Genomic DNA, 23098 nt, shown 5'->3' on the forward strand with positions numbered 1-23098 from the left:
TTAGGGTTAACATGCAGTGGACTTCTATTAAAAAGAAGAAAGAATAAGACGGTGCATAAATTTGAGGGGAACTCACAGACGACCTTTTCAGAAGTTGCAGCATGAAATGTGCTTATAGCTTGAGCTCTGCAGTCTGCTTATCAGGTAGAGACTGTAGGACCATAACACTAGAAACAACATTGCTTTCTTTGTTTGCAACACTTATATTTTCATCCCTTCCAACTTATTCTTCTTTTTTGTTCGTGGGAAGGACAATAGTACAGTATTTAGTGTAAAAATCCTGTTGTACCTCTTTGGTTCATTCTCTTTTTGCTGTCTGCCTCATCCCCTTGCTTCCCCTCGTCCCTGCCACAGCTTAGACTGTAGTGCTGGTATGAAATCAGGCAAATAAATTTGAGAGGAAAAAAAGCAGTGATAACCAAGGCTGCCTGTTTTAATTTACATTTTCCTCTTAGGGTTGTTATTATTCCCTTTTGACCAAGCTGCAGGATCTATGTTTTAGCACAGGCACGATGCTGCTTTGTAAGATACCATTAACAGATATGGACAAAGAGCTTGGAAAGTTTTCTAGGAGTATAAACTCTAAAAAAAAAAGCTGACTCTGCTATAGCTGCACTCACTGCCCCGTTGTGTTCACTCTCCACAAATACTCTAATGTGCTTGCGTGTCCTGGCAGGAACTTGAACAGCCAATTTTAAGTCACTGTCTGAAAATGTTTTCTTCTAGAAAATTAATTCCTAAGCATGTGTAGATGCACAGTAAATCTTGTTTGCAGAGCTGAACTCTTCAATGAAAAAATTCTGTTTAACCTACATGCTTGTCAGAGTTCAGCTAGTGCTTGCAGAAAGTTTCCTGCAAGTAGCTATAGGCTTAGGTTTATCCTACTAAAGCTGGCATAATTTTAAAAAGTGCTCACCACCAAATGAGAAATTGAAGGCTGTGTTCAGTTAATAATTTTATTTACTGATTATTTGTGGAAGTCTCCTGTGAGCTGTCTGTGAGTGGTGATAAGTGGAGGAGGACGCACAAGGCAGGGATAACTGCATTCTGACAAGAAAACCAGACTGGCAATACACTGAACCCTTTCAGCCCCGAGACTCAGTCGTGTGGAAAAACTAGACCCCATCATGCACCAGCAGACCACATGAAATGTTTCTTCATTTATTCATTCATTCATTCACTCAATTTTAAAGCCATCCTTGCCTCAGCAGCAGATCTTTCTTAGCACGTAGGTGTCATTGACAGGGAAAGGTAGGCCATGCGCCTGCCAGCGCATCCTTTCTTGCCGCTGCTGTGTGGGTGATGGACTTTGTGCTGATTTAACTTTTCAGAGGCTGCATTGTCAACACAGCTACCAAATTAATTTTCCTGAAAGCCACCTAGCCACCTCCTGTGAGCAGAAAGCGGCTCTGCCAAAACAGCACACTTACTACATGGTGAACCCACAGCAAATTGCAAATTTTGTTTGTACATATACGGTGGAAGAAGATTTGCTAAAAAGTTGCATTGTTCTTATGTATAATCTGTGAAGAAATCCACGTAATAGAAAAGCAGCCTATAATTTGTAGCAAATGAGCATGCTTTGGGGAAAATCAATCAAATGCACTAAGACGTGTTCTCAACTCCTAAACTAATGATCCTTCCTGTGAGCAGCATGAACCACCGGGCAAGTCCCAGGTGGCATAAATCCTCAAAGTTTCAGTGGAGCTGTGACAGTTTATACTACCTCAACAGTACCCTAATTGTGCTCAAAACTTTTTAAGGTGGCAAGCAGTCAGCGTTTCAAAAGCCGCCTCCTTCCTAAGCAGTCCCGAAGCTAAATAAATGAGTTTACTAGTTAGTGAGAAGAGAATGCCATATTTAATTTATAATCTTTCAGAGCTGATGTGCTTAAAAATAAAAACTCTGAAAATCTAATTTTGTCTTAAGAAATGCCAAGCAGCTGCGTAGAGGAGGCATTCATGGCTGGGACTTGAACCAACTTCTGTTAAGAGAGGAAATTAGGACCGTTTTGTTACCCTGACAAAAATGAAATCTATGAGAACAGTAATTCCTCTGCATAAAAATCAATAGTTTCAGCATGTTTTTAACATGGCAATTTGCTATGGAACATCTTAACAATAATTCAGTGAATCACTAGTACTGCACTGAACCAGCTCCTTGCTTTGAATGTGTAAGTACAGAACTGCATGAAAAACATGTAGCCAAACCAGAGAAAATCTCATAGTATCATTAATTCCTCACTTCTAAAGTAATTGTGAAAGATCTGAAAACAGATGTAGGCAAGAAGCATTGGTTTACATAGAGCAGTTACAAACAGACCAAGATCCAAGTCTTTAACCCTAATTTGATAAGAACTTCTAGAAGTTATTTCCCTGTATACCTCAGAATACCCATTTGCAAAGTAAGGATAATATTATTAAACAGTGAGGGGAAATTATTAAGCAGTTAATAGCCATAACACGATCTTCATAGTCCTACGTAAGCACTAAATATCATTATTATTTAACAGATTCTGTAAAACAAAATACAAGGGGGAAAGGATATTTCTCTGTATTTCTGTTACACGCTGCTTTGAAGACTGAGTAGCACAGACCATGCAACATTCATCTTGATGTATGTCACTTAGCAGTAGAAACGTGTACTTCACAGTGGCATTACTTATGTCAATGATATACAAAGGGCCAAAAAATTGCTTTCACAGAAAATTCAAGACAATTCTTAAACCTGATTAACTTCTTTGCATTTAACCTTCTAAAGGATGTAGAACAGGAAATCTAAATCCAAATTACATACGGAAAATATGTTTAAAAATTATCTGACATAATTCAAAGTTTATCTCCGTATCAATTTGTCAGGGGATAGAATTTGCAAGCAAATATCAATATAACAATGTATTTGCTATCAGCTATAAACAGTACTGTGTATGTGTCTATATTTTACGCTGCTTAATCCCTGCTCAGTAATTAGAAATGTTGTGACGGTTCTGAAAATGAGAAATGACACTCTTATTTTATATGTGCTCCAGAATGCATCCACCAGAAGATCCACAGCAAAGGAACATTTTCCAAAAGGAAATCAAATAATTTATGTTTTACTTCATTGTAAATTCCCTGTGATGGATGCTGGAATTAATTTTGGAGATGTTATGCTCAGCAGCATATATTGGAATAAGAGTTCTTCATGAAAGAGTCTATTTAAATTCACGCTGGTGATACATAAAGCCTTAATATCGCATGAACAAGCCAAAGAACTTCTAGATAGCTAAATTCAGTTCTGGATAGTTAAGTTACCATCTTTCATGCTTCTGAAAGCAAACGTGACCCGCTAGGATGCTCTACTCTTTATGCCAAGTTCCATCTGAGTCCTCCAGCTGTGTCCTGCTAGTTACAGCTAAATCTGTAAATGGCTTTTCAGCCAAACTGCCAAATTGAAACTTTGGCAGTGTGAAGGTTATAAAAAAATTTGCCTCTAGAAGGACACTATCACTGGACATTATCTGATTTTCACCTAGGTCATTTACAGGATATTTCAATTATCTGAGATAATTGGATGTTAGTACGATAAAGCTCACTTAGATGCCTTGATGCAGGAGGTATCCCCTTTTTTCCTTAACCCGGACTAGGGTTAGTGCACTAAATGTAAATTGCACAGAATACAGAATTAAACAGTTGCTTTCAGGAGCTGATGTCCACACTACATGTATTTTGAGGGCTCTGTATTAGAGCACTTGAGTGTAGTTCTGTGATGTGCATGCCTGTAATAGCTGGGGTGCATTAAATGAATTAATTGTATCTAAAAAAAAAATCCAGTTAGCACACTTGGAGACTACTCCACAATGGGAATCAAACCACATTAGCTGGGCACCATTCAGAGACTTGCTTCAACAGGACACTCCTAATCCAAACTCAGATGCTCATGTGGAGGCACCCAAAGTCAACTACTGGGAAACAATGTGCTAAATTTTCATCAACATTTTGTATATATTTAGAGATGAGAAGAGTGACTATGAAAATGAGTTTGTGGTCAGCACAAGAGTTGTCAACACATGTCAACCCATGTCAACACATGGGTTCCTGCTCCTCTTGGTGTGTTATAAATACAATAAATTGCTCTAGAGTCTTTATTCTGGGGTTTTCTCTTACGTGAAAATATAACTTGAACTGTGGAAAAGACCCTGCACAAGCACGGCTCACATAGGCATGACTCTGCTCGAGGAGGAGATGCAGCCAAGAAATACAGCAGGAAGGCTCACCCAGCCTGTCTTCCACTGTGTTCTTCTCAGGTTCTCAGTGTGCGTCCAGCATAACGGTATTTAGTTGCTTAGCCTGGCCTGCGCTAACGTTGCCAAATGCTAAACTTGTGGAGCAATGGAGCAGTAAGGAAGGAGTGAAAAAAAGAAGGGCAAAAAGAAGCAGTAAGGACGGAGGTCCTTTGCAACAGAGAGCAGATGCTGCAGAGCCCATGGAGGTTAGCTGCCCTTGTTCCCTGTGCCGTGAGTGAGGGTGACTTCTACAGACAAATGCCGTATGACTGCAATTACAGACTGAGTTATGGTGCTTACACGCAAGGAGACTGAACTGGGCTTGCATAGAGAGACTAGGACATTTCCTAACTTTGGGGTATTTGATTTTCCAAAGTTTTGGTTTTCATACAGTTGTTTGGTTTATGTGACCATGTACTACTTCAGAAACGGATGTCAGCTTTTCAAATATGCTTTGGGGAAATACATGCTTATGGGAAAATTTTCAGTTCAAACAAAATTGCATAGTTCTCACAAAATTGTCCAGACCTTTTCGCAATTATGTTACATCATATATATAGTTTAAGCAACTCTGGATCATTTCACAGCTCAGCTTCTTATCTTTTTATAGTTCTGCTACTGTGGCTCCATTCTTTCCCATATGAAGAAACTTAATTAATATTTTATATCCTTACTAAACTGTGAATACAATTTACCATAACAGTACAGAAAATAGCAAATACACATTGTCCCCTGCCAACAGAAAATCCTTAACAGCTGTTTATTGCTCATTTGCAAAACATAAGAGCAATGGAATTCCATTACTTAGAGAAACTGGCTGTTCCATGATATCCTTGGCAACAAACACCGCACTTATCTTTTTGAACAATAGACTCTCAAAGTTTCTCCAGCCTACAAAAATAAGACAGTGAAGAATACTTTTTCTTAACTGTAAAATGCTAAACAATGGGAACTGACTCACAATCAGCTGCATTTTGTTTCATGAAAACTAACCTTTTTCTCTCCCCCTCCAAAACCGAAATTTTCTCACTGCAAACTGCGAGAAACATTTCAAGCAACCATCTCTTTCACAGGAAGGACTTTTTATTGAGGTCAAGACTTCAGCAAAATGAGAAGAAATTCAGACTGCAATCTGAGTAATATAAGAACTTACAAACAACATTAAGGGAGTTACTTAGATAGGTTTATAATAAACCATACAGAAATTGCAGAGCAGAATTTTTTCTAACTATTCAAAACTTGGTTTTAGAAACTAAGAAAAATAAAATAATGGTTTGCACCACAGATTTCACATATGGTTTTAACTAAATAACTTACAAGTTTCCAATAGCTTTAAAAAGAAATACCTACGGCATACCAGATAGATGCTAGCTCCTCAGAAAGTCAGGACTTGCACATACCATCCATAATCTGGTTTCTATATTTAGGTAAGAACTATACCTAAAGCCATGAAGGTCAGCACTGAATCAAGTCAAGCATATTTTAACAGACATGTCTTCTAGAGAGTGTTTACCACGGTACATTTCTCCAAGACCCCCACTAAACATCATGCCATTTGAAGACCTGAGATGGAACTCGCACTATTAAAAGAAGACTGGATGGTGTATTCACATACCTCAATAATCCTGTCATGGATTTGTAGCCCTCCTTCCTTAGCAGCAGGCCCCGTGTCAACTATTTTTGATACAAAAATTCCTTCGCTAGATGAACCATCTTGATTGTCCTTTAAGGATTAAAAGAAATATATATTATTTTACCTTGAACTAACCCTAATTTGCCCTCAGCTAAAACTTGTCCATGTCACAACAGTGCATGTAATTTGAAAGAAATATTCTCACTGATGTCTTAATATGGAATTACTTTGTGCTAATGAGAACACCCGATACTCCCATTTTGAAAGATTAAACAACCAGGAATGGACTTCCATTAGGTACATTAGTTGCACGATAATAATCTTCCTCTGACTTAGGCCAGCTCAGTAGTAATTGTCATTACAATTATTTTTAATGTAAAATCCAGTGAGACAGCAGCCTGCTTGCACATCAAACAGAAGACAACACTGCATTTTTATTTTTAGTTGCACCGCTCTTCCTCTGGAGACTTAAAAGTAAAACCATGAAAAACAACTTATACCTAACAAGGTATTTTCATATTCCTGTGTATTGTGTCACCAGCTTCTACCAGTGCAGAACACTGTCTCAGAAAATTTGAAAACTCTAACTATAAAGAAAGAATAACTTTCAAGTGTATTTACTAGGAATAAATCGTGATTAATGTCAGATTTCCAAGCAGCCAAGAAGTAGTTCTGAATACTTTCTAAATTACTAGGACAAGGTATAATCCACTCCTTGATCTAATTAAAGTCATATGCAGCAGCTCCAGCCAACAAGCATCCAGAAAAAATACATTAGTGAGTGTATGGTGCAGGAAACATCTGCTGAAATCATAGAATTCAAAAGTAGGTTGTTTAAGTTACATCTCTTCACCTGCACAGAGGGCTGCTTAATCTCTGGTGGAAAGGAGAGTAAATAACGTTTTCTTAATGAACTGTAAAGGGCCTAAAGCTGTGGGCCCTGAACTCATGCAACATCTTCAAAGCAGCATGGTCTGAGAAAGAGATACCATGAGTTTCACCATTTTGGGAGTGACACTGCACCAATATTAGTGTTCCTAGCTGTGACGATGTGCAAGAATAAACACATCGTGAGAGAAAAGACAGTGTAGTTAATAGATGTCCGGTACAAATCTGAATATAAGATTTGCTCTCAAAGAATCCCAAGAGAACCAAAGGCTTGTCAGGAGCATTTTTCCTCTAAGTGTTGACCTACATGCTTTTCCCAACTGGAAAGGGCAAACATATTTTAACAATTAACATACCACGCACGGTCGGCCACCAATAATATTAAATCCAAGAGAGCCAGAGTCACGATGAAGGACGAGAGTCAGTGCTTTAGTTTCTTCACCCTACAAAGAACAGATAAACATATTAAAACATTTGTGTGCACTGGTAAGTAAGATAGATAATACTTCTATCCAGCTTTGTTGGGTTGATTTCTTATTTTTTTTCCCCCATGTAGTTTAGAGAAAAATGTTTGCAGGAGCAAAGTCAGCAGTTCCCAGCCTCCGCACTCCAGCCACCCCACCGTTCTCCGGCAGCACTTCTCTGGGAAACCCACCCTGTAAGATTTATGTGTATTTTTTATTGAGATGTACAGTGAGACACTTAACAGCAACGGAAGATAGTTATATGTAATACCGGTTCCTGCAACTACTTGACCTAGTCATATGCGACGTGTTATGTAAAATATTCCATGTTTCCAGTAGTCAAATTCTAGACTTTTTCAATGCTTGAGGGGGACTGAATCTTAGGACTGCATTTTTATGTTGCTTCGCTCTAGTGCTAGCTACATGACATTGTTTTAAACAGTATCAAACATGAAGTGTTATACAACAGAAGTTCTCTGGTGAGTTTTAGAAAACAGCATTAAACAAAACTGCTACAAATTTTGCAAAAGGCCTAGGATGCCAATTGCTATTCACAGCGCCTGCCATGAATAATTTTTTTCTTTGGAATTTTAACACTAGCAAAACAGAAATCTTCCATCATTGAAAATCATTATGTTAATTCCCTAAAATATGAAATTCTGCAGTGAACAGTTCTCTGATTGGACAAAAAATGTACAACAAAGGTATACTGGATGGACCTGTAGTATTTGGGGGACTGTGTAAACATGATCTGCTATCCTGTCCTCTTACCCCACCTTGGTCCTAACTACAGATACAAACTCATACAAAATGTCCTGTATGATGCTCCTTAGGTCTGTTAACTTTCATTAAGACAACAGTAAGGGCATGTACTGTTAAAGACAACTAAATCCTCACAATGTACTAACTACAATCTCAATCAAGTGGCTGTTATTTACAGCACAACACTACAAAACTATACAACAGACAACAGCAGAACACTAGAAAAGCCATTTGAATATCAATTTCTTTTTTTTTAGAAATCAGAATAGGATCGGTATGTTGTCCATCTACAGATACATATGAAACTTGCTACCTCCAAGATCTTTTTCTTTGTTTTATCCAAAGGGTGAAAAAGTTATGAACACAAAAAAATTTGAGGAAGTTATCTTACAAGTCTGGTTTTCATAACCAATTAATGACAAAAATGACAACAGTTGCATTGTAATTCGATGCAGATGGTTTTAGTTTGTGCATTTTTCTTCTAACATGTCAATTTGAAGTTGTCAATCAAATATTAATGTCTATTAAACTCATAAAAAATGTCAAAGTAATCCTGGATTACTGAATTACTCCTACAGATTTGGGGATGATAACAAAGCCCAATTCCCCGCCAGTGTAAACTGGCAGAGCTCCACTGACTGCATGCTCGGAGCTCCACCAACATACTCCACCTGAAAGTTTGGGTTACAATTTTCTTGTCAGTTCATGATCATTATCTTTCCTCCAGGTTGAATAATAAATAGACTTGGACCTGATACAGAGAAACGTGAATAAGCTCCGACTGATTTTACTGAATTTGCCTACACTTGGTATTGGTGAGAACTGGGTACCGAGAAGAGGACTGAAAAATGAAGTAAAGGCTATTTCCCTGCTAGTCTTCAGACCCAGACCTCAGACAGGATTTCAAGGAACAAATTTCCAGTCATGTGAGACCACTTTCAGGGACTGATGATCCAGGATTTGAAAGACAAGGACACGCTAGCACCACTGTTTACTTACCCTATTATGCCTTTTTAAGAAGGCAAATCAATTAGAACAATCAAGAAACAATTACGACATTGCTCTCAAGACACTTTCAGTAATTAAAGTTGAATGTTTTCATTAAAACCTCCTTAAGTGGCTCTGATTTGATGGTTTTATACCGAGCAGAACAAGTATTAAAGCAGGTGGGTTCAAATGAGTCAAAAGTTGGCGGGGGGGGGGGGGGGGGGGGGCGGGGAAGCTAATGCTGTGTTTTTTGTAGGTACTCCTGAAAAATGTCCACAGGGGTTTTAAAGAAACTTTCGAGGCAGTTCCGATGGATTTGTGCACTGTCTCCATCTTCTCCACGGCAGCAGAGTCGCGTTACATAGCACAACCCACACGTCATGGCAGAGCACTAATCCCACCATCTGTGCAGAACTCCCCCGGCACCAGGGAGGCAGCACCGCGCTGCTTTAGCACTTGGTTACTTTTGCAGATTCACGTCTCGGGTCTTAAAAATTTAACAACCTTCTTTGCTTCATAAGGAAGCCACAATGCAAATGATTTTTCCAGGGCTCTGCCTTTCTCTTCCCCTCTAACATGTCTCGTGTTCCAGCGAAACAATCATTAAACAGTGAGGTAACTGTGGAAATGCGGTGGCCAGCATCCAGCCCTGCCCCGTCATCTGGTTCGGCAGCAGACCTGATGGTTACTGGCATGTTGTATTCCCACAGCTGAACAGCACTCTTAAACGTAATTCTTGAAATTACTGTACTTCCCAGCTGACTAATGTGGAGCTAACAGACTGCCTTTCGCTTTAGATAGTGGAAGACTCCAATGTCTTGGTAGTGCTATGGCTAAGAGAGTCTGTCTCTGGTACTGGAAGGACTTCAGCTCCTCGTTTACTGGCGAAAGGGCTGCCAGGACCAGCCTGGTGGGTCCTGCTCGGGGACAGTCTGAGAAAAAAATGTCATCTTGTTTTAAAGGACTTCTTCTGGCTTTTATAGAAGTAAAACTTGTGTTACCATCTCCACAGAGGTATTAAACCAAAGGTCCTAAACACCAGATCGTAAACCGGTTCCTGTATGTCGGTTACATTTACTGAAAGTCCGTCCCTGCCTTTGGTGGTCACACAGCAGAAGGGCTTCCCCTGCGGGCTGCAGCCACCACCATGAACCGCCTCTGATTCTCCCTTACTCATTTCTTCCCAAAGGACTTTGACGGCTGTGTACATAAAGGAACGACCAGATCAGCTTATCAATAGGTGTGAACAGTGGTATGTTTCAGCAAGGATTAAGCACTGTTTGAATAGTATGAGGTTTTTCTTGATTATTTAGACTTTGATGTTTCAGGATTGACATGTCTGATCAAAGGAAATACTAATTTTGAGTAAGACACGCCACCTTCCCTACCACTCCCTCCTCAAGCTTCTCCACAGTAAGCCTCACCTCTTCCCACCAAGGAATAAATAGTCGCTTTTTGAATAAACCTTCAAATTTGTCTTTTAGAATAAACGCAGATCAGACATCCAGTAAATACACAGTAAAATTAAAATGCTCCCTCAGTGGCAAAGAATACACACAGAAAACGCAACTGGAGTCACTTAAGGCACATCAATCTGTTTAAGGGACTTATAAAATTGTGAGATACTTACAGATGAGTGTGTGTACAAAATATATATTTTATGTATGTCTCCTCTCAATATAGTTATGGCAGTGTTGTAAAACTCACTTCAGAAATGGGAGATCAAAGCACGGGAAAGCCGTGTAATTCATCCAGTATCACAAAGGAAGTCTATGCTAAGGCAAACCCAGACCTGGGTCTCCAAAGCTGCTGAAAGAGTTTGCCCCAGCCAAAAGACCACAAATTTGGGTCTTTCGTGAATGGCCTAATGTCCCTCAACATAGTACTTCCCCTTTAGCTCAGCATTTAAACAGAACTGTACGTGGGCATTTCTTCTGTTTTGACTAGAGGATATGTCATCTGATTTATTCCAGATTGGTTCTACATCTGTAGCAACAAGCAACCATCAGGCAGGGAAGTCAGAAGATCCTTTTTCTTCATCTGCTGAAGAGCCAGAACATCCTACAGTAAGTTTTGCAATCACATCATCTAACCTATGAACCCGGTTTGTTAGTGCTAGGCCTACTTGTGTTTTAACATAGACCAAACAAGTACACCTTATAACAAAATACATGAAATATGAATAATGATCATCATTAAATAATGATAGCAAAGGTGCTGCGTGCTTTGAATATGCAATTGTTTCTGAAATTGAAATCAGTTATTCCACATTATCATACATGTAATCCATGTGTCCAGGGACCTAATCCTTAGGCAAGTCTGCATGCCCTGCTGAGTGTTACAATCTGCATCGCGCACTCCACAGTCTATGCTAGCATCTCTGAGAAAATAATCCCAGAGTAAAAACTTGGAGGCATGCCACAGCCCAAAATTGGTAAAGCATCCCCTGCACTAGGTGATTACCATGGGTCTTTTAAAAAACTCTCCAGTGCACAACGATGCAAGTTTCCTGATTGTACTTCTTTGGGAGCGGGGCAGACTAAAGCTGTTAGTATTGGAAAGCTGCCCAAAATGCTGTGAAAGACATGTAATTGATTGACCGCTAGACCACAAGTCTGTGGTGACATGACACCTTCCAGCTTTCTTCAGATTAGGCACTGCTTCAGAAAACTGTATAACAGCCTTTTGTAATACGGCTGAAAACGAGCACAGTCGACTCGGCCAGCTGTATCCATAAATTTGATAAAAAGTACTGCTGGAAACTATGCAACATGCACATTTACAACTATTTGAGGCAGCACCTTTCATGTTCATAGCAGCTCAGTACACTTTACAGAGCTAAATAATGCAAACCCAACATTATCAACACTAGCCACAAAGAAATGAAGGAGGGGCAGTGTGAGAATAAAGGTGTGCTGTTTGGATCGGATCAGAGACGAGGAGGCAGAGATTCAGTGAGACGATTTCTGATAGCAGGACTGTGTGGAGGGCTTTCCTACCCACGGCAATGCGAGAGGGAGCAGAGGCAGCCGAGGGCTAAACTGGGGGAGCAGAAAGCTCTGCAGCATGCCACTGGGAAGTACAGGGGGTGTAGGAAAAGGAGGAGACAGAACTGTCCTGAATCTTGACATGAATGTGAACACCCGATTTATTTTAATAGTTTTACTAAGACTTTAACCAACACCACACCCAGTATTGCCAGAAGTTAAAACAGTACATTTAGTATTAAAATATTCTTTCTGTTTCGAGTTAGCAAAACATGGTGTGTTGTTTTGCCCTGGATTTCTAAACAGAAAAAAGAAAAGAAAAAAAAGATAAAAAGAAGAGAGACTCTAACATGAAGTTTTGTTTCCTTTACACAGCTTTCAGAGCCTCAACATTACGAAAGGTGTGAATACAGACGTTTGACAGTTTTGAACAGTTTAATACTGCTGTGTCTGTGGTAGCACATTGCCGGTCATGGGGAGGACTTTGAATGTCTTCATTTAAAAGATAATTGGCTTCTAGGGCTTCCCTCGCTGGGGCGCCTCATTCCAATTAAAACTTAGGGATTGTTGCAGCTCTGGCTTTTGATTCTGGTCATTTTCTAAAGGGTCTAGTTCTGAGGCGCTGAAGTCAAGTTAGTTTTTCTCCTAAATTGAGCTTTTAAAGAACCCTGTGTGACTCTGGGGAAAAAAAAAATGCAAGTACACAGCAGCCGTCTTGTATTTGGACATGGATGTTAACAAAGATGATGGCTTCAGATCATGAAACAGCTGGCAGGGTGTCTGAGTGGCGTAATAGTTAATCCTAAAGGCTGTGTTTTGTAGGAAGCCATATTCTGGGACGCTAGGTGAGCTAAGGGTCTGGGAAGCATTGGGTCACGACAGCCTCTTCCAATTCACTCCGCTCTGTGTTACTCCTGGGAGTCGATTTCTGGTGGTTTAATACCATTTCCAGCCCTGGAAATTCCAATTTTGCCGTTTAGAGGTTTCTTCGGAGGAGAGAACCAAGAAAAAAATAGCGATACGGTGACCTGGGTATTTTGATGCGTGAGTTGCCATATGGGGTCCAGATACCAATGATGGTCACGTTAGAAAACATAGGTATGTCTGTATGTGTAAGGAACCCGGTACATTACGGCTACTAAAGGCCAAAGCCCAGCTACTTCGAAGGCTCCGGGGGCCGGCCGGGCTCCTCAGGACAGCTCCCGCGGACAGGCAGCGGCCGCCCCCCCGGCGGGGAGCCCCCACGCAGGCTGAGGCGCCCCGTGGGGCCCCTCCCTCCGCAGAAACCCGCCCAGACACGGGCGGGAAGGCGTCTCTCCCCTCCCGAGCGGCTCGGCCGCCCCTCCGAGCCCGTCCCGCCGCCCGGCACCGCTGCCGAGGGGCGCCCGGGGGACGGGACCGCCCCGGCTCCCTCTCCCCGCGAGTGGGGAGACTCCTCCCGAGCGGCCACGCCGCCGCCGGGCCCCCCCTTACCTTGCCGGGGGAGGCGGCGCGGGCGCGGGCCAGGGCGTCGAGGCGGGCGCTGTACTGCGTGAAGCGCTTCTGGTATCGCAGCGCCGTCACCTGCAGCTCCAGCTGCGCCGCCGCCAGTCGCGACAGCAGCGACTGCTCCCGCTTGCCGGCGCGCAGCGCCTCCTTCTTCAGCGCCTTCTCCAGCGCCGCCGCCCGCGCCTGCAGCGCGGCTCCGTGGGCGCGCAGGGCGCGGAGGCAGCCGTGTCCGCCGGCGCGGCGCTCGCCGTGGGTGAGCATCAAGCCGCAGCCCTGCTCGCAGAGGCCGGCGGGCCGCGCCTCGCAGCGCTCCCGCATGTGCGCCTCCACGTCGCGGAGGTTGAGCACCTGGCGGCAGCCGCGGTTGCGGCACTTGGCGGGGGAGAAGTCGCAGGTCTCGGCGTGCTCGCCCAGGTGTTGCAGCGGCACCACCGCCTCGCAGCCCCGCGCGTGGTTGTCGCACTTGATGTCCAGCTTGAGGATGAGGCTCTTCAGGGGCAGGACGTGGTTGAGCTCCTTGGTGGAGATGCGCTGGCAGTTCACGGGGCAGCTGCCCTGCTGCACCACCCAGGGCAGCACGCAGCCGGCGCAGAAGACGTGGCCGCAGGGGGTGGTCAGCGGGTCCTCCAGAACTTTGTTGCACAGATTGCATTTGAAGTCGGGATCCACGTCCCCGTTGAAGCGATCCAGCTCGAACCCCATCCTCCTTCCGCTTTGCCAAAAACAAGGAGAGAAAAAAAGAAACCCACCAAAGCAGCCCAGTCAAAGTAACCGAAGTGCGGAGACGGGACGCGGGAGGCGAGAAACAACAATAAATAAATACCGCCCGGCTACCCCCGCCGCCCACAGGCGCTCCGGCCCCAGCCCAGCCCGCGGCGGTGCCGGGAAGCCGCGGCGGCCGCTCGGTCCCCGCCGCCCAGGGGAGCCCAGGGGAGCGCGCGGCTCCGCCGGCCCCGGCCCTCCTCGCGCGCCGCCGCCGCGGGCCGCTCTCCCCGCCGCCGCCTGCGCAGAGCGCCGCCGCGCGCTGCCCGCCCCGCCCCGGCCCTCCCCGGCCCCGCCCCGCCCACCCGCGACGCCCCGGGGGTCCCCCCGCGGGTCCGCGGCGCTGCGAGGGACAAGGGCGGCTTTGTTTCGGGGAGAGGAGGTCGGGGGCGGGGTGGGCTCCGGCGGGTGCCCCCCCCCCCCCCCGTGTCCTCCCCCCGCCCCGTGCGGTAGCAGGTAACCGGGAGGCCGGGGACGGCGGGAGGGGCGGGGCGGCGGGCGAGGTGTGCCTGAGGGGATGGCCGCGGAGGGGAGAGCCCCCGGCTGGAGGGGCTCGGCCTGCGGGAGGGACAGGGGGCGGGGGGAGCGGGAGGTGAGGGGAGCGGGCGGGCTCTGGTGGGGCAAGGCGAGGCGGGAGGACACGGTCGGCGCCCCGCCGGTAAGAGGCGGGACGGCTTCCTCAGAGGGGCGTCGGGGCGCGCTGGGGAGGGCCGGGACTTCTGGAAAGGGCGCTGCACGGAGCTGCCCGCCGCGGCCAGGTCCTCGGCGAGCTGCTTGGAAACCGGACCGACTGTTCAGTGCTTCGGTGAGGCATCCTTAGGCTGCCAGAGGAGAAGTGCAAACAGAACGGCCTGCCAGCGCTGCTCCCATCCCTGTGGAAAAGGGGCGCGTTTCTTCTGTGTTTGCATAGCCTATTAATGTCCCATTAACGCCACTTGGATGTAAGTGAGGGAGCTCAGAAAAAGTTACCGCTTTTGATATCTGTTTCTGCCTGGAGATGATTTAAAAGCGCTCCAGAATACGCTATAAAAAGCTAGCCAGACCACACCTGAAGTACCAGACATAGCAGTAGGCAAAAACAATTTCTCTTACAAGGCAGATATTCAAGTACTGAAAAAAGCAATAAAAGAGAACAGCTTTGTTCATTGTGGATGGTGGAGCAGAATTCTCACATGCACTAAAGCCACATACCAGCTCAATTGTTCTTTTAATGTGTTTTGCTTTATGGCAAAGGAGAAGCCCAACTAGAAACTTCAGTTTCAAATGACCTTTTGTATATGCCTATTATATCATGGCAAAATGATTTTCTGAACGTCTGGGATGATTATTTGTCTGTCAGTGACCTTTAGAAGGTAACAGACTCGTGGTTACACAACTATGTTCCCAATTCAGTCTCAGGCAAGTAGTTTTTAGTAATAAGGGTTTTCGCTTTTCAAATATCAATTCCATCTGTAGTGCTCATTTCATTCTAATTATTAACATTCCATAAAGCTTAAGGTTGCTTTTGGCTGTATACATCGCCCTACTGAAGAAAGTGTGCATCACATATTTAGGGTTATATACCTAGCTAAGGAATTTTTTACAGACTTGTTCCTTTTTTAAAAAAAAATAAATAAATGATGTAATATAGGACTGTGCATGTAGGTTTTCTGTTAACTCCCATCTGAAGGTCATGCACAGTCCAGGGCCATGGTGATAAAGTTTAATCAATACATGAATATTACTGACTTTCTGATTATTCTACTTGATCTATAGTAGTGACTCTCACACTTTCTTCTTGTGCATCACTGCCTTTTTCCTCTTTCTCATCTCTGCCTCCTCAGGATTCCTCTTCTCACCAGTCTCTCTTACCATTTCCCTTGCTGCAGTGCTGCATCTCTTTCCTCCCTGCAACCACCTGGACCACCAGCCAGCCACACACTCTGCTGATTCTCCATGCTTCGTCTGTAGTGTCGGTACACTTCACAGTAGGACACCGTCGTTTTGTGGTTTGTCACAAAAGCTCGGACAGCTGTTATTAGTCACAGCATCTATTCTTTTCCATGGGCATTTTGTCCGAAATAAAACTTCAGATTATGTGGTCTGGGGATGCACATAGTACAAATAAGCGACTCGAGCGTTGGTGTTTGTTTCGGTAGCTGCTGTATCAGACCTCGTCTGATGGGGAAATCCATCAATGCAACTATTTCTGAATAGGCTGTTTTAAGATAACTGCTCTAAATTAGTGCCCAGTGTGACCACCATCTTATGACCTTCTTTACATGAGTTTATAAAGTGCCTCGTGCATTCAGGATGGTTTTAAATAGAAGTAGAAATACGTTACTTCCTTCAACGATAGCTGTAGCAGTTTTGGTTTAGTATTTCAAAGATGTCACTATAGGATGCTTGAGGCCATTCCCGTTGAAGTCAGAGGCAGAGCTTTTATTGATTTCAATGAGAATGACATCAGTGCCAGGTTCCTTAGGCTATTTGAAACTATACAAATATTTGGATGGAAAATATGGGCAAGAACTTGAATAACATTTTCATTTGGAGTCATGGCTAGGCAGATGGTGTGCTGAATTCTGTGATATACTTTAATGTGACATTTATGTAGGAATAGATACTTTATTTATAAATTGAAACTTTTGAAGGCCACTGCAGTCTTGCATTTAGACGACAGTTTGGGGTGCTGACAGGGAATTGAAGTTCCCCTTTCCCTGCTGCCATTATCCACAGGAGAAAGCACAAATGGAGCTTTCCCTACTGGAGACACTTACATTTCAGTTCTTCCTTGAAAAAAATGTTTAAAAAGCAGTCTCTGAATGTGAGCCTTTAATGTTATTTTCAAAGGCTGAGGTTTGAAACTGAAAAGAGGTTTGGTTTCCAGTGTATTGCCACCAGGGCTGAGATTACATTGCAACTGCTATGGAAGGTCATTTTTATTTAGTCAGTTCTCTCATCATCAGAGGCAGTGTACTGGGATGGCACCATTACTGAACCATTAGGGCTCTGTCATTTAACTTTGCTATCCTGTCATAAGAAGAGTGAGGACATGTCAGCTTGCACTTTGGGATGCAGCACAGACACAATGCCAACTCTCAAAGGTCTACAAAACTAAGGTTTTTGCAGCAGGTTTCATTCAGTCTGTTTTTGTGTTGTTTTTTTTTTTTTTTTTTTTCCTGCTGCTGTGAAGTTTCCAATCTCACATAAAATCAAATGCAATTTTATTGGAAGTACTTCTTCATCTTCATTTGTTCATAAAGGTTAGCATCATTTTACACTTGATTATGAGATCTTTGCAAGAAACCTGATTTTTCTCTACATCAGTTTGCCTTTAAAAAAGTAGAAACCATTAGGTAACGCAGAGAAAGAGTCGAATCCCTCTCCGTGGCAATCATCTGTGTCGTTCTTCTGCCTTATTTGATTCTGACAAAGCCCCTAAGGTTAATAGGACATGTCCAACGTAACATAGTCTTCCTCATGCACTTAGTTCATGAGTTTGAGCCTTTTGGAATTGAAACTCACAGTGGTCCTGGGCATATTTAAAATATGTTTAGTGGATTTAGAATATATGCAGTATATTTAAAATGTATCTAAAATGTCAAGATCTTCTCAACATTCTGTTCATTGCCAAGCAGTGAAGCACTGTACAGAGTTATAAATTTCAAAGATTCTGTAAACTATGACATTTTATGACCTTTCTTATACTATGTATGTTTTACATGTTTTTCTTTATCTATCTGCAGAGCTCCTATTATTAAAATTCAAGTAAACTTGCCTCAATCCTTTATTTTTACTGCTGGTGGAAACATAAGTTTGCATTCATGGAAGATACACAGAAGATCTGGTGAATGCGGACCAAATAAAATGTCAGTCTTGTAATGGTAGAGCATAGCCTGTGTCAACCACAGTAAAGACGGTTCATAATGATAATGGTTTATGTGACATTTATATTAAGTATTTTGCAAGAGGTTAGACTCTGGCTTGGCAGTTGAGCTGGGATTTCAGGGTTTTACATGTACAAGTAGAAGGTTAATACAATATTAAAATGGATGCTTAGAAGTAAGTTGTACATTAGCAACAGAGCAAGCTGCGTCAAAAATCTGAACCAAACCCCTCTCTTTCAGAAGAAACATTCAAGCAAGAAGTAAAAGATAGCACATGACCATCCTTTCTTGACATTCCATACATATTGTGGTGTAGTTGATTACGAGCTACTTGACTGCCTCAGAAATCTAGCTGTTTTCAGACACATACTTGGAAGACTGGCATCATTTGAACCTGTTTCTTAAGTGGCTGCCTTGTCCTCATCTCTTCACATAACTGAAGTCATACTAAAGTTTATGTTTTATTTATGAATAATTCAGAGGCAAGGTCCAGAAGAATTTTGGCTATAAGAACACATTCCTATATTAATATGGGTAGAGGTAAATATAAAATAATGCTCTTATTTCTGGGGCTTTTTAGGAAATCTGATCAGCCAGCCATATTGAGGGCTCTTTGTCTGAATAGTTACATTAATTCACCACTACAATATCTGAAAGTCTTGAAGTTATTTATTGTACCTTTTATTATGAACACTTCTCTGTGTGGTAAGGGAGAATTAGCCGTGTTTTAAGATAGGGCTTAATGAAATGTGGGATAATAGAAGTGCCCATGGTAATTCAGTAAGTCTTTAGCTGCATGCTAGAAATTGAATTCTGCTTTTCCTCAGCCGTTCTTCACTTGATGTTGGAGCCAGTTTTGGTAAGCAGTTGCTTTTTATGAGTAAGTCTGTGATTTGAGTACAAGACTGAGGCCCAGATGTGGCCACTGCTTGCCTGAAACCACAATGATTCCAAATTTTAGTGGAGGCTACATTCCAGAAAGCACCCAGTATCCAGTCCTATGGCCACAAATGCTGCATCTTTGAATTTCCTCAGCAATACAGAAACGTGCAGTAGGTATCGAATTATGATGTAGACACCACATTCTGTACTATATAATTTCTTTGTCTTTTCCTCCCTTATTTAAAGAATTTAGAGAGAGAGAAGTGACACTATATATGCCTAATTCCCTTTCACGCATCTTACATGTTGTAACTAATGATAATGTTTAAATCCAGACTGTAATTAACTCAGTGGTAATGGGTGGGACATAAAACGCAAGCCATAATTTAGAAGCATATTCTGGAGGAGTTTGTATGATGAATTCAGTAATAGCGGAGGTCAGTCCATGTCTCGGGGAATCGGGAGTGCTCAGTGAACACAAATTGCTGAGCATCTTTTCCCCATTTTCCATGCACATGGATGTTGCAGACCTGTCAGATAGTACTCATGCGGCATTTTGCATGGGTAGGTGTGTTTGGGACTGTATTTAGCTGACAAATCTGGGAGCCTTTGGATTGCCCTTGATTAACAGTCTGGCCCCATGAAAAAGAGGTGAAGCTGTATTTATCTGTGACTGCACGTTCACATGTAAGCATTTCTGAAAGTCTTTAAGTCCAACCCTTTTCTCTTAAAATGTGAAAAAATATTCCTGTTTTCAAGAACAGGAATGGAAATTAATTCACTTTTCGTACAGGCAGAATGACTGTGAATAATGTGGAATGTTCCGTTTTTTCCACATCAGCAACACTGCTTTATCTCAGGATGCTTTTGTAGCGTTTCCAAAATAAACAGTTCTTAATACTTGCACAAGGTGTATTTGACAAGCAGGGTTTTGTGATCATCCACTATTTCTTAGGTAAGCAGTTGCCCTGCTTATGTATTTACAGCACTGTTTACATTTTTATAAACGAAGGAATAATTGCCCTTTAAAAACGTAAGTCTCAGTTCAAAAACAGAAGCCTTATGGAAAGCCCAGTCTGTTAAACAAAAAATTCTTAAATTCTGGGTCAGGAGAGCCCCAAGACAGACAAGACAAAAAGGTTTGGAAAATGCTGTTTTGCCTGACGAGTGCTACAGCAGGATGTTGTAGAGACCACAGCTATATATGGGTTCAGGAAGGGCACAGAACATCTTTGGATGATAAGTCCAGCTGTTGCTACTGACCTCTGTCTTGACGTTTTTAAATTACTGATTGCCAGAAGCTAGGAGAGAATCACTGCAAACAGACCATGCCCTTATCTGTGCAAGATGAGTATCCCCAGCTGATCGCTCTTAGAGACAGGATTGTGGGCTTGATGACCTTTAATTTGATCCTAATTGAGCTCTTGGCTTTTTTTTTTTTTTTTTTTGATAGTCAAGGTATTTTGGGAAATGGTGGTGGCTTAAGCAAGCCTTGTCATTTCAGAGCTCTTGGATTTTCTGTGGAATTTATATTGTTTTAAAATGCTAGTTTTTAAAAAGGAGGTTCCAGGACTTACAAATAATAAGCATGGATTTCGAAGAGTTACTTCCTTATTTCTTGTTGGAAAGGGGGTTGGGATAAACTGAAGCGATGGGTAGAGAGGTGTAATGGGCTTTTGAGAAGTTACAGCAGGGATGTGACAAAATTTGCCTGGTGAAAAGAAACAAACACGGTGAGTGTGGAATGTGCCACTTGAAAAAAGTTGTGTGCAGTTTTAGAAAATTAATAATAATTAATATATGTGATTTTAAATGCTGTAAATAAAAATAAGTTTAATTCTTTTTAAAATTAACTTCATATGATCAGGCTAGGAAAAGCATCAAACTGGGTATGCAGGTCAAAAACATCTTGCTGTGATCTGGACTTTGATGGGAAAGGCTGAGAACTGCTCTTTAGTATGTGTGCTCTTCATTCATCTCTGTGAGCTGAACGCGAGTCAGAAAAGTTATGTGCTCCAAGTGTTAAAAGATTTCCTATGGGAGGATTTTACATCAGTGTTCTGCTTGGTGTGTTGTGACTGTTTATCCCAGCCTATACAGAATTATGCAATAACATCCCAGTGACATTTTGGAGAAATAGTGGGCTTGGAAGATCACAGATTATACGTGTGATGATAGAAACTAAAGATGTCTGTAGGAAACTTCCCACATCAGAAAAATAGAAGCGTGCATACAGCTAGAGATCCCATCCAAAAAAATGATGTTTACATTTCAGGAATCTTAAATCAGTGACGGTCTTGCCAGGGAAGTGCTGGAATCAGGGAACTGTTAAGCCAGTGTAGAAACCTCTTAATGCCAATTAAGATTTTGAAAATGTGAAGTATCCCCAGCTGATTTTTCATGTGGAGATGATTCCATATTGCAAGAATTGTAGGGGAAGCAAGAACTTTCCTGGAGCTGTGAATCTTCACTTTCCAGGAATATGAAGCCCAAATTGTTTTAAAGAAAAAATAACCTTCAGGAATGTGAAGTGTGTATTGTGTTGTTTCATATGGAAGTACGTACCCTCACAAAACACAGGCCTGAGTTTGATCTAAATTTGGCTAGTGCGAATGAGAAGACACTAACTGTAGTACCTTAGAAAAGGAAGTCATACCTAAATTTCTAATTTAGAGCCAAAATACAATATTTATATCACTTATAATCTAATGCGCAATACCTACACGTGTAGCTGCATTGCTGTATTGATTACTATTAATGGTCAAAAATCTTAAGAATTTAGTGCATATTGAAATAGGCAGTCAGTGGATTAATAAGTCATATGCTAAGAAGCTTACACTGGCTCAAGCCATTGTTTTTTGTCATTAATATGAGTCAACATTTAATTCAAAATGGTGCAAGGGATGGGAGTTGTGTGTGTTCTGGAGACCAATTACTCAGTTTAGAAAAAGAAAGTAAGTACATCCTAGCTATTAAACAAACCCAGTTTTGCTGTTAAGAGACAAGAGGTACTTTTTTAAATATGAGGAGGTTTTTGTTTTACTTCTCTTTATAAAAAAACACACTTGACTTGTAGGTAAGAAGACTCTTCCTCTTTGCATGAGCAGAGTCCTTTGGGAGCTCTAAAATTCTTCAGGAGTCATGGCTGAGTAGGTACAGAGACCCCCAAGGCCTCTCCACTATGGCTGGTTTATGTAACTTTCTAATTGTGCAATGATGTGGAGCGTCAGGAGCTTTTAAAATCTGTACTTGTGCTCAGAACACCACAGAACTGAAGTGCAGTCCTACTGCGCAAGATGCTGCGCCAGATCTATTCAAATTACATTGTGAAATATTAATATTCATAGCTATCTTGCTCTAATGAGAAACATTTTGTGCAGGTCTCATAACTGTTTCAGTTTTAGCCTTATTTTTGTTTTCAGCTCCTTTCTCTTTTTTTTTTTTTTTTTTCCCTTGTGGTTTTGCAATATTGAGTATGCCCTGAAATTACATTAACATTTTAGACATTTAGTTTAGAAGTATAGTTGGTGTTTCTAAGATCTTTTCTGAACTTCAACAAAGGTTCCAAAATGAAGAAAAGTAGTGTCTTTTTATTTTGGCAGTCTCTGCTTCATTTGTCAGTGACAGAGCGTGAGCCTCTTGGCAAAACAATTTTTAATATAAATACTAGATCTGACTGAAAAAATAAAACCAGAATTTTCTGAAGACTCCTTGATATGTCAAACTTGTCACTGTAAAAAGTTAGAAACAGATCATTATGAGGAAATATTGTCCACAATTTTTTACAATTTCTAAATGTTTTCTGTACAATTTTTTTCTTAAAATTGTGTTGCAATAGATACTTAATTTTTTTTTTTTTCTGAAATAACTTATTTTGAAAAACAAAAAGTTTTGTTAATCAGGATGCCACATAAAAACATAAGGAAAATGTGTTATCTGAAAAATTAACAATGTAATGATAATAATATAGCTAATGCTATTTTTTAATTAAAAACAAAACAAGGACAACTTTCAAAGACAATAAGATAAAAATAGTCTGAATTTTTTCAGTCAGGTCTAATAATATAAAGGACAAGTCATCAAGGACATGAAGGTGACTGTTTCTTGTTTGT

The 23098-nt window shown here is 41.9% G+C and overlaps 1 protein-coding gene and 1 long non-coding RNA gene across 2 annotated transcripts in view; one reads left to right on the plus strand and one right to left on the minus strand.

Annotated features, from left to right (window-relative positions):
* Nucleotides 1-8947, plus strand: part of LOC148050097 (uncharacterized) — a 39755-nt gene extending 30808 nt beyond the window's left edge. The window contains exons 3-4 of the long non-coding RNA XR_015701472.1: nt 7342-7443; nt 8739-8947. This is a non-coding gene — a long non-coding RNA (uncharacterized LOC148050097). The remainder of the gene's footprint in view (nt 1-7341; nt 7444-8738) is intronic.
* The window catches only part of PDZRN3 (PDZ domain containing ring finger 3), a 147983-nt gene extending 133543 nt beyond the window's left edge, over nt 1-14440 (minus strand). Inside the window, exons 1-3 of the mRNA XM_087744597.1 lie at nt 13459-14440; nt 7142-7228; nt 5880-5987 (exon numbers count right to left, since the gene is read on the minus strand). Of these exons, the coding sequence (XP_087600723.1) occupies nt 5880-5987; nt 7142-7228; nt 13459-14175 (912 nt within the window). The 5' untranslated portion in view covers nt 14176-14440. The remainder of the gene's footprint in view (nt 1-5879; nt 5988-7141; nt 7229-13458) is intronic.
* Between the last annotated feature and the right edge of the window lie 8658 nt (nt 14441-23098).

This window comes from Nipponia nippon, unplaced genomic scaffold (assembly GCF_047370975.1).
Source record: "Nipponia nippon isolate SJK-2023a ecotype South Korea unplaced genomic scaffold, ASM4737097v1 scaffold_9, whole genome shotgun sequence".
NCBI classification, from domain to species: domain Eukaryota; kingdom Metazoa; phylum Chordata; class Aves; order Pelecaniformes; family Threskiornithidae; genus Nipponia; species Nipponia nippon.